At 39.2% G+C, this 10910-nt stretch overlaps 1 protein-coding gene and 1 non-coding gene across 2 annotated transcripts; one reads left to right on the top strand and one right to left on the bottom strand.

The window, feature by feature from the left end:
- Positions 1 to 8710: 8710 nt before the first annotated feature.
- Positions 8711 to 8817, bottom strand: LOC133316744 (small nucleolar RNA R71). Its single transcript, XR_009752244.1, has one exon. It is a non-coding gene; the product is annotated as a small nucleolar RNA R71 (small nucleolar RNA).
- Positions 8818 to 10021: 1204 nt separating this feature from the next.
- Positions 10022 to 10630, top strand: LOC133316743 (uncharacterized). Its single transcript, XM_061518522.1, has one exon. It carries the CDS (start codon positions 10022 to 10024, stop codon positions 10628 to 10630), a length of 609 nt encoding a protein of 202 aa, XP_061374506.1.
- The last annotated feature ends 280 nt before the right edge of the window (positions 10631 to 10910 follow it).

The raw sequence follows: 10910 nt of genomic DNA on the forward strand, positions 1-10910 counted from the left end.
AACCACTTGTTGTTTTTTCGGGGATATTTTGCGCTTCTTTTGCGCGATGGGATTGGCTTTTGGATCAAGGGTCAGATGGTGGCATATTACATCAGGGTCTATTCCTGGCATATCAGTTGTTGTCCAAGCAAAAAGGTCTTTATTTTTGAGTAATACTGCCACCAATTCTTTCTTTTCCATCTCTGGGAGGTGTCATCCAATTTTGGTAACGTTTTCAAGTAACGGACCCAGATAGAGATCCTCTAATTCCCCATCCGGTTGGGGTCTTGTATCACGTAAATATTCACTTATGTCCAAATCTGTCATATTGATTGATGCCTTTCCTTTGCCATTGCGCTGGACTACAGTCTTGGCTTGCAAGCTAGTGTTGTAACAGTTGCGCGCTGCTTTTGATCACCTCTAATGGCAATGATAGCGCCAGAAGAATCGCAGAATTTCATCTAAAGATGAAGCATAGAAATGATTTCCTTTAAAGAGGCAATGGTTGGTCTTCCTAAGATAACATTACATGCTGATGCATATTCAATGACGTAAAAACGTACTTTAATAGTACGTGCCAGAGGCATGATTTCAAAAGTTACCCATATTTCAATGGTACCTTTGGGTTACACGCACTCTCCAGAGAAACCAATTAAATCCAAACATCCAGGGATTAGATGTTCTTCTGGGATGTTCATCGCGCGAAAAACATCCCTGAAAATAATGTCGGCAGAAGTGCCCTTTCAATCATAATACGTTTTACCAGGAGATTAGGCATGCAAGCGGAGATCACTAGTGGGTCATCATGGTTAGGAATGATGTCTCCATAGTTATCATCATCAGAGCTTATGGCCTGACGTTTGAAATGGGATGTGGAGGGTTGTGTATAATCGCGAACTGTCCTCACGGACTTCAGATGCTTTTTGCGTTGTGAACTAGTCGTGCCTCCCCCCGCAATTCCGCCAGCGATGGTAGCTGATGCGACAGAAATTCGTGCCCATCTAAGCCCATTTTGATGGCAAAATACCATCTGTTCCCTCACCTGATGAGCAACTTTAGCACTAAAAGCACATGTTTTATATCTTTATCACAAAAACACAGTGGGAACGGAAGGTGACGTAATCTTTGAAAAATATATAAAAAGGGGAACAAATTTGGAACATTAAATACACCTGCTTCACTCACTCAATCTTTCTGACAACTTTTCAGGAAACGTTGAAAAGAAGTTTCCAATTAAGCACAAGTGGGCAACACTCAACCAAGGATAAAGGTGCACAACAGGGAAAAAAACGGTTCCTATTGGCCGAAAAGGAAAGCAAGGCATGGGGGAAGTCAGGAGGAAAGACAAATCTCAACAAAAATTGTTCCATCCAGCCACGTGCGCCCCTCAAAGAACTGTTCACACTGCCCCTTTCATGCAGTCAAGAAACTGACTCCAGAGAATTTACAAGCTTGCCACTCACTCTTCTACCTATAAATAGGACGTTCCAACACGAAGACATCCATTGAATTCCTAAGGAATTGAATTCCGTAAGAAGAGATCACTTAGTTTATTTTTGTAGTTTTTATTTGTATAGTTTTAACTTTAGTTAAATGACAACACTTCTTCTTTCTGTATCACCCACTTGAGACTCCTCACGAGCAACAATCATCTTCTCCACTTTTCATTTTATTGTAATCAATTTGTTTTCATTTAAATACAAGTGTTATTTCTCTTCTTTCCACTCGTTATCTTTGAACTGAATCTCGGGTCTATGAGACTTCAGTTTGGAATAATTATGTTTAAACTAGTAGCGATGGGCTAAACTATCTGTGGAATGGAAAAACTACAAAGTTCTTAAAAAGTTCTTTTCGAAACTCTTGTATTACAACTTTTGTGTTTCTCTGGTTAAGTGTGCTATATTCATTGTGTATCTTTGGAAATCAAACACATACTGAGAAAGGATCTTCCATAAGGAAGGAATTTCAGACAGCTTAACCATAGGGGAAGGCAGTACTGTGGAAACAGTATTGCTGGTTGCCTTAGGAATAAGGGACCACTTCGTTCATTTTAAGGTTCTGCACTAAGTACCTGTTGGAGTCAAGGGAGGCATAGGAATATGAAAACTTGTGAGCCATCTAGTCCATAAGCTGAGGAATCAGACGTTGGCAGAAAGGAAACTGGACCAAATACATAAGTGTTGAGTCTTGAGTAGAGAAACTAACCATTTAAGAATAGAGCAGTGGATTCGTTCCTTCTGTTATTATTGTTTTTAAACCATCCACCCTGTTGTCTCTTGATTATTGTTATTACTTTTTGTATTTTTCTTCTTTATTTAATCTCGTATCTATAAAACTCTCATGAATATTGCTAATCCTTCCCTAAACAAGAAGGATAACATACATAATGAAGCGATGAACTGTTTGCTGTCTGATTTAACCTATTGTCCTTGAGGAACGTTGTCAAGACAGTGGGAACGTTTGACCAAACAGGTCAATTACTAACTTTTCTTTTCATTTTCATTCTTTATAAAATAGTATAAGACATTAATTAGAGTTCTATCCTCGTGGGAACGATAATCTGGGTATATTACTTGATGCGTGCACTTGCGCACTTGGGTTAAACTAAGAGAACAACTGTGTTCTTTCTTAGTGAACTGAGGAACATTTTCATCATAATACACTTTTCACCCAACTCTCTTTTGAACCCAACAGTAGCTAATAATCCCGCTGCATTATTGGGCAATTGGTGCTGCTGCTGTTGTGCGGCATGCTGTCTATTCCGTGGTGGAGTTCCTTGGCGTCTATCAATAGGATTGTCACACGCGTTCCTACGATCATTATTTCGGGCGGTATTGTAATCCCTCTTGGGATATGCGTTTTGTCGTTTGGGATTTTGGCCGCGATCAGGACTTCTATCGCGTCTTCTTTGCGTCTTTTACTCTCTGCAACTAGAAATAAATTCTTGGAGCTTTCCAGCTCTGATAAGTGTTTTAATTGTATTTTTCAAATCAAAACATTCATCAGCGGTATGCCCTGTATCATTATGAAACTCGACAAAATTCGGTCTCATCGCGCTGCCCTCCTTTTTTCAGTGGTGGAGGTTTGTTAACGCGTACGTAACCCGTTTGGAAGACTTCCTTCAGAATCCATCTTCGGGATGTGTTCAAGGGAGTATAATTGTCAAACCTCTCCTACTTTCTCTTTTTGCGGAATTTTCTTTGAAAATTCTTTTGGACATCCCTCTCAAAATTATCTACCTCCGTCTTAATGTTGGAAGTATCCCGCGACCGTTTATAATCCTCGAGAATAATAAGTTTTTTTGATCGCGCTCGTAGTTCCTTTATGGTACGTGTTTGGTGTGAACTTGTTGGTTGTTTAAAATATTATGATGAAGGACGTTCCTTCACTTTAGTTGATCAAGAGAAAACACTTCCGTTCTCTTGACTTCAACCCAAGTGCGCAAGTGCACGAATCAAGTAATAAATGGGACTATTAGTGCCCAGATTATCGTACTCATGTGGATAGTACTCTAATTAATGCCTTAAACTATTTTAAAAAGAATGAAAATGAAAAGAAAAGTTAGTAATTGACTTGTTTGGTCAAACGTTCCCTACTGTCCTTATAAATGTTCCTAAAAAAAAGTAGGTTCAATCTGATAACAAACAACTCTTCGCTTCGTTTTGTATGATATCCTTCTTGTTGAGAGAAGGAACAACAGTATTCATAAGAGAATGATAGATACAAGATTGAATAAAAAATAATAAAACTAAAAATAACAATAATTAAGAGACAAAAAGATGGAGTGATAAAAACAGTTTTTAACATAAGGGACGGATGCACTGTTCCATTCTTAAATAGCTATATTCTTTACTCAAGCCTTAACATTTTTGGCTTTGATCAGGTCTTTTCACTGCCAACTCTGATTCCTCAGCTCATGGACTAAATGGCTCACAAGTTTCCATATTCCTATGGCTCCCTTGACTCCAACAGTTACTTAGCACATGACCTTTAGTGAACGAGGTGGTCCCTTAGTCCTAAGGCAACCAGCAGTGTTGTTTCCCCAACACCACCTTCCCCCTCCGGTTAAGCTGTCTGAAATCCCTTCCTTATGGAAGTTTCTTTTTCAGTATGTGTTCAATTTCCATTGATACACAATGAATATAGCTCACTTAACCAGAGAAATATAAAAGCTTCAGTACAAGAGTTTTGAAAATAGTTCTTTAAGAACTTCACAGTTTTTCTGTTCCACAGATAACTTAGCCCATGGCTACTACTTTAAACATAATTATTCCAAACTGAAATCTCATAAACCCGAGATTCAGTTCAGAGATAACGAGTGGAAAAGAAAAGAAATAACACGTATATTTAACTGGAAACAAATTAGGTTACAACAAAGGGAAAATGGAGAAATATGGTTGTTGCTCGTGAGAAGTCTCAAGTGGGTGATACATAAAAGAGAAGAAGATGTTGTCACTTAACTAAAGCTAAAACTATACAACTGAAATGTAAAAACTAGAAAATAAACTAAGTGATCTATTCTTAAGGAATTCGATAATATTCTTCGTGCTGGAACGTCCTATTTATAGGCAGAAGAGTGGATGGCAAAACTTGTAATTTCCATTGGGTTGTTTTCTTGACTGTATGAAAAGGGCGGTGTGAATAGTGCTCAGAGGGACGCAAGTTGCTTGGATGAGAGACTTATTGTTGAGATTTGCCTTTTCTTCTGCAGTCCCCCATGCCTTGTTTTCCTCTTAACCAATAGGAACTCGTTATTCCCTATTGTGCACGTTTCTTCCCACTTGAGTTCTGTACCTCTTATGCTTCATGGAAGCTTCTTTTCAACGTTACCTGCAAAGTGTACAGATGGATAGAGTTAGTGGAGAAGTTGTATTTAATGTTCCCATTCTGTTCTCCATTTTCTATATTTTCCAAAGGATTACGTCATCATCTGTTCCCCACTGTGTTTTTGTCATAAAGATATAAAACAAGTGTTTTTAGTGCTAAAGTTGCTCATCAGTTGAGGGAACAGATGGTATTTTTCCATCAAAATGGGCTTAGATGGGAACAAATTTTCGTCCCATCAAACACCCCAAAATTAAACTGTTGGTTGTCCTCAAATAACTCAGACATAGTGGCTTAGGCTGCTCAATTTCAAAGAAAAGCTCAACTTCAGAAACTTAACCAATGAGTAATCATGATCTTTTCAAATAATGAACTGCTTTCCATAGATGACAAGTAGAAAGAATTTTTTCCAAGGTATGTGAAGGTTACTGATCTTCTGTCTCATTATCACTCAAGGCTTGGTGTTTCTCTGTCCATTCCTAGATGTGATTTTTCAAACTTGATTATCAGCTGTTTTCCTAAGAAGTGCATGTGTCTTCCATTTCAAAGGATCTTTGTGAATGGATTTGTGGAGGGGTTTGGAATGGAGTGGTCATAGGTCTTGGGTCAAGGAACATTTTTACTTTTCTGTTGAGCTTTGGACTTTTCTGTTTGGGGAACACCTTGTCTTTTTTTTTGTACCTTCTTTTCTTCCTTTGAAGGAATCTTGTCTGGTATTTTCTTCTGAATTCTTTTGAATGGATGTTCCCATTTTCTTTGATTTCTTTCTTCTTGTCCTGTTTGCTCAGGTTGCTGTTGTTCCTTGACCTTTCAGTGGACCTGGTGGTATTTAGGAATGAGTGTGATTGTGTTGATTAATGGGATGGAAGTTTTTGCTTGACTGTGGTGTGGTGAGTGTTTGATGGTTGATCCTTGTCTATGGAGTTCACCTGTTCTTCTGCAGTACTTACAGCATCAAAGCAAGTTCAGAAGTTTCATTGTGGTTACACCTTAGGAACGCTCTCATGAGTAAGTGTTTGGCATTTTTCATTTCTCACTAGCTTTAGTTCACACAGATCAGCATCCTTAAAAAATCTGAAGATTAAATTCACTTCACTTTTCCTTATTTCTAGCATTCAGAGTAAGAATAAGAATGATTACTAATTGACTTTATGTTTCATGCTATTAGTTATCCAAATTTTCACAGCCCCAATACTATAACTGAAATATTTGTTCCACACAGTTTGAACAAAACGACTTTTCTATTCAAAAAGAGGTTAAATTTACACTAAGGAACGGAAAAGAAAAACAAATGGAAACTTGGAAAATAAACAATAAATGAGTGTATGTGGTTATTGTACCACCTCAAAACTACGTTCCTGCTACGAAACGTATTTCAATTATTTTGGATTAGAGGTGAACATCAGACGTTCCCTCTCTTTTCGGGAGCTCTTTGGTTAAGTTTAACCACCTCAAAACTTAGCTCTTGTTAGAGGGCAAAGGTATTGATAGGACGTAAATTCGTTCCCATCTAAGCCCATTTTGATGGCAAAATACCATACATTCCCTCATCTGATGAGCAACTTCAGCATGAAAATCACTTGTTTTACATATTTGTGACAAAAACACAGTGGGGGAACGGATGGTAACGTATTCCTTTAAAATATATTAAAAGGGGAACGAACTGAGACGCATTTAATGCACCTGCTCCATTCATTTAATGCTTCTGTACACTTTGCAGGTAACGTAGAGTTAAAGACTTTTAAAAAGCAAGGCGGTGCACCAACTGAGCAGCTAGAAACGTGAAGAGCAAGGAATCAAGAGTTCTCATTGGCTGAAAACAGAAGCAAAACATGGGAAGGCCTGCAAACAACGGCTAATCATCACCAAACCCTGTTCCATTCAGCAATTCATGCAAGCTTCACACTCTGCTGCCACCGTCCCGTCCCCTCGTTCAAGCAACTAGCTCCAAGGGAATTACAGTCTTGCCATTCCTCTTCCATTTATAAATAGGACCTCCCTCTCACAAAAACATCATCGAATCCTGGAGGGTTTGCAGTCCGAAAGGAAGAGATCACTTAGTAGTAGTTAGTAACTTAGTTTAAATTTCAGTTGTAATTATAGTTAAGCGACAACCCCTCTTCCCTTCTCTGTAAACAACCATCAAGACTCCTCACAAGCAATTACCCATCTTTCTCCATTTTCTGTTTCTTTTTGTAAACTGTCTTTTAAATTAATATAAGTGTTTTTCTCTTCGTTCCAATCGTTATCTCTTGACTGAATCTCGGGTCTATGTGATCTCAGTTGAGAATAATTATGTTTAAACTATCAGCCATAAGCTGAACTCTCTGTGGAACGGGTAAACTGTGAAACTCTTAAAGAACTGTTTTCAAAACTGTTGACCGAAGCTTTTTGTATTTCTTTGGCTGAGTAAGCTATATTCATTGTGCGCCAATGGAAATTGGGTACATACTGAGAAAGGAACTTCCATAAGGAAGGGATTTCAGAAAGCTTAGCCATTGGGGGAAGGTAGATGTCATGGCAAAAACGCTACTGGTCACCTTAGGAATAAGGGGCCAACTCGTCCATTTTAAGGTTCTGAACTAAGTACCTGTTGGAGTCAAGGGAGCCATAGGAATATGGAAACTTGTGAGCCATCTAGACCATGAGCTGAGGAATCAGAGTTGGTAGGCAAAGAAACTGGGACAAAGCCAAAAGGTGTTAAGTCTTGAGGAGAGAAAACAGCCCCTTTAAGAGTGAAGCAGTGAATCTGTTCCTTCTATTAAACTGTTTTAACCACCACCATGTTGTCTCTTGATTATAGTTATTTCTGTTTTAGTAATTTTATTTTATTTTATTTAGTACTTATAAAAACTCCAACGATTGTTATCTCACCTTCTTCTAAACAGGAATGATCACATACATAACGCAGCGAGCAACTGTTTGCCATCAGGTTGAACCTACTGTTCCTGAGGAACGTTGTCAAGACAGTAGGGAATGTTTGACCAGACAGCTCATTTACTAACTTTTCTTCTCATTTTCACTCTTTATAAATAGTGTTAAAACAATAATTAGCACTTTATCCTCGTGGGAACGATAATTTGGGCATTAATACTCCATTTATTACTTGATGTGTGCACTTGCGCACTTGGGTTGGAACTGAGGGATGAATCTGTGTCTGCAAGAACAGAAGAACGTCCCCGATCAGAACTTATACTTTTCCACCCTCAGCAAACCATCCAACAAGTTTTTGGCGCCGTTGCCGGGAATAGAAACACTAACTGTTGTTCTTATCATTGTTTTCTAACACATATACTGTATATCTGACTTTACTTTTATATTTTTTTTTCTTTATCACTGAATCTGCTGTGCATATATATGCCCTATGCTATTGGTTTATGAGTGAAAAGTTTGAAACAGACTCTAACCACTCCATTGAAGTACCTGAGTTTCTCTTTGATCCTGAGCCAGAACGCACACTCCATAGGAGAAGAAGGAACCTCAGGGAAAGATTTCCTGAAAACATGGCTGATCACAATAATAACAATGAAGAGGTTCCCCCTTAACAGAACTTCAGAACTTTGGTTGCTCCTTTCAGGAACAGACCAGATAGGGGAGTAATCCTTCCCCTGTAGCACCAAATTTTGAACTAAAACCTATCATGTTCCACATGATTAGGGAAGCAGGGGTCTTCAATGGACTCCCTGCAGAAGATCCTTACACACACCTCACAACATTCCAAGATATTTGTGATAATTTTAAAGCTGAGGGTGTAAGAGAGGAGAGCATGAGAATGATGTTGTTCCCTCACTCCTTGGGTTTAAAAGCTAAAACATGGATGAAAACTCTCACCCCTGGATCAATCCACACATGGGAAGAACTCTCTAACAAGTTCATAGAGAGGTTTCTCCCAATGTCTCGACAAGCTGATGTTAGAGCTGAAATCTCTAACTTCAGAATGTTTCATAGAGAAAATCTCTATGAAGCATTGGAGAGATACAAGGACATCATAAGAAAATGTCCAAACCATGGGGTAAAGTTGGGGAGTGCTACAATCTTTCTATAAAGGACTTGACCATACTTCTCAATCTCACCTAGATTTTGCTGCAGGAGGATATTTCTTTACAGGAACACTTGAATCAAGATACGAAATCATAGAAGGGACTGTTGAAAGATGTCTCCAATGGCAATAGACAGAGTGAGCCCAGTGAGGAAGCCAGGCATGCTAGAACTGGATAAACAAACAGTCATGGAAGCCCAGCTGGCATCACTCATGAATGAAGTGAAGAACCTGAAAGCTGACCAAGCAGCAACAAGGATGGAAGTTTTACAACTCACAACAACTGAAACAGAACCATGCTCAGCCTGTGGTGACCTTCATGACTCAACAGACTGCCCATCCACTGCATTGGTGTGTTATGCAGAAAATTTTGGCAATAGGAACTTCACTAGAGACAATCAATAAGCAGGACGAAATACACATTCAAGCCCTGGAGGAACTATCATTAAGGATCACAAACATAACACCCAATGGAGGCCACCCATTAACCAGAGACCATTGAACAACAATCAGCAGCAGTATCAGCAAGGTAGCAGCAGTGGAACGTTTAAACAAAGAAGAAACAACTACGTTCCGTTCCACAGAGATGACCAACGCATCAACACCCTGGAAAATTATGTCAAGGAATATTTTACCAGGAATGATGTAGTGGTCAGGAACATTGAGTCTCATCTGGGACAGATTGCTGCCAACCTTCAAACCAGAACACAAGGATCATTAGCAAGGAATACTGACGTTCCTTCAATAACCTCGCCAAAAGTAACACCTATCTCCCCTTCAGAGCAAATCAAGGTTGTCACCTTAAGAAGTGGGAAAGCCACAACACAGCCCACAGTTCAACCAAAGGAAAAGGAACAAACTGAAACACCTGAAGCAGCCCCAAAAGCACAGCAACAATTACCAGTCACAGATGAACAGAACCCAGAACCTGAAAAGGAAGCCAACAGCCAACCAATCAGTCCAACTCAAAGCAGGCAAATATCAACAAAAATTTCGTTCCCTCAAAGAACAAAAAATTAACAGGAGGATAAGCACTTTGGAAAGTTCTTGGACATTTTAAAACAACTTGACATCAACATTCCTCTGGTGGACGCACTAGAACAGATGCTCAGGTACGTAAAGTTCATGAAAGATGTCCTCTCAAAAAAGAGAGGAATAACGAAATATGAGACTGTAAAAATGACACAAGAGAGTTGCCAATACTTAGGCAGACTCCCACCTAAGCTTCAAGACCCAGGAAGCTTCACCATTCCTTGCATTATAGGGAACACGTACCAAGGAAAAGCCTTGTGTGATTTAGGGGCCAGCATCAATCTCATGCCCCTATCTGTCTTCAAGCAATTATCCACTGGACCAGCTAAACCCACCACGATGACCTTGCAAATGGCAGACAGATCCATCATCAAGCCAGAAGGGAAGATTGAAGATCTACTAGTCAAAGTAGATAAATTTATCTTACCTGCTGACTTCATCATTCTGGATTATGAAGCTGATGTTGACGTTCCCATCATTCTGGGTAGACCGTTCCTAGCAACTGGAGGAGCAGTTATCAATGTACAAAAGGGGGAACTAACCATGAGAGTTCATGACGATGAGATCAAGTTCAATATTGTCAAAGCAATAAAGTTCCAGGATGAAGGAGAAGACTTGGAAGAATGTTCTGCTCTCACTTTGTTAGACAATCAGCGTAGCAGAAAACAGAGGAAGAAGAATACGAGGAAGAAGAAGAAGACCCACAACAGGAAGAGCAGAGTTCCTATCTACAAGAAAGAAGGCCTGAACCTTTGATAAGAACTGAAAAAGAGAAGCATCTCAAAATACCTTCTTCAGAAAAACCCTCTGAGTTAGAACTAAAACCCGTTCCCCAACATTTGAAATATGCGTATCTGGGGAACAACAAAACCCTTCCTGTGATCATTTCTTGATTTCTTACCAAGGAACAAGAAGGTCTGTTGCTTGACAAGCTAAAAAATACTAAGGAGCCATCGGTTGGACCATAGCTGATCTCAAAGGTATCAGTCCATCATTTTGTATGCATAAAATATTATTGACTGATCCTAACAGTTTT

The sequence above is a fragment of the Gastrolobium bilobum genome, unplaced genomic scaffold (assembly GCF_033153095.1).
Source record: "Gastrolobium bilobum isolate Gb01-03AN ecotype WA unplaced genomic scaffold, APGP_CSIRO_Gbil_v1 utg92069, whole genome shotgun sequence".
Taxonomy (NCBI): Eukaryota; Viridiplantae; Streptophyta; class Magnoliopsida; order Fabales; family Fabaceae; genus Gastrolobium; species Gastrolobium bilobum.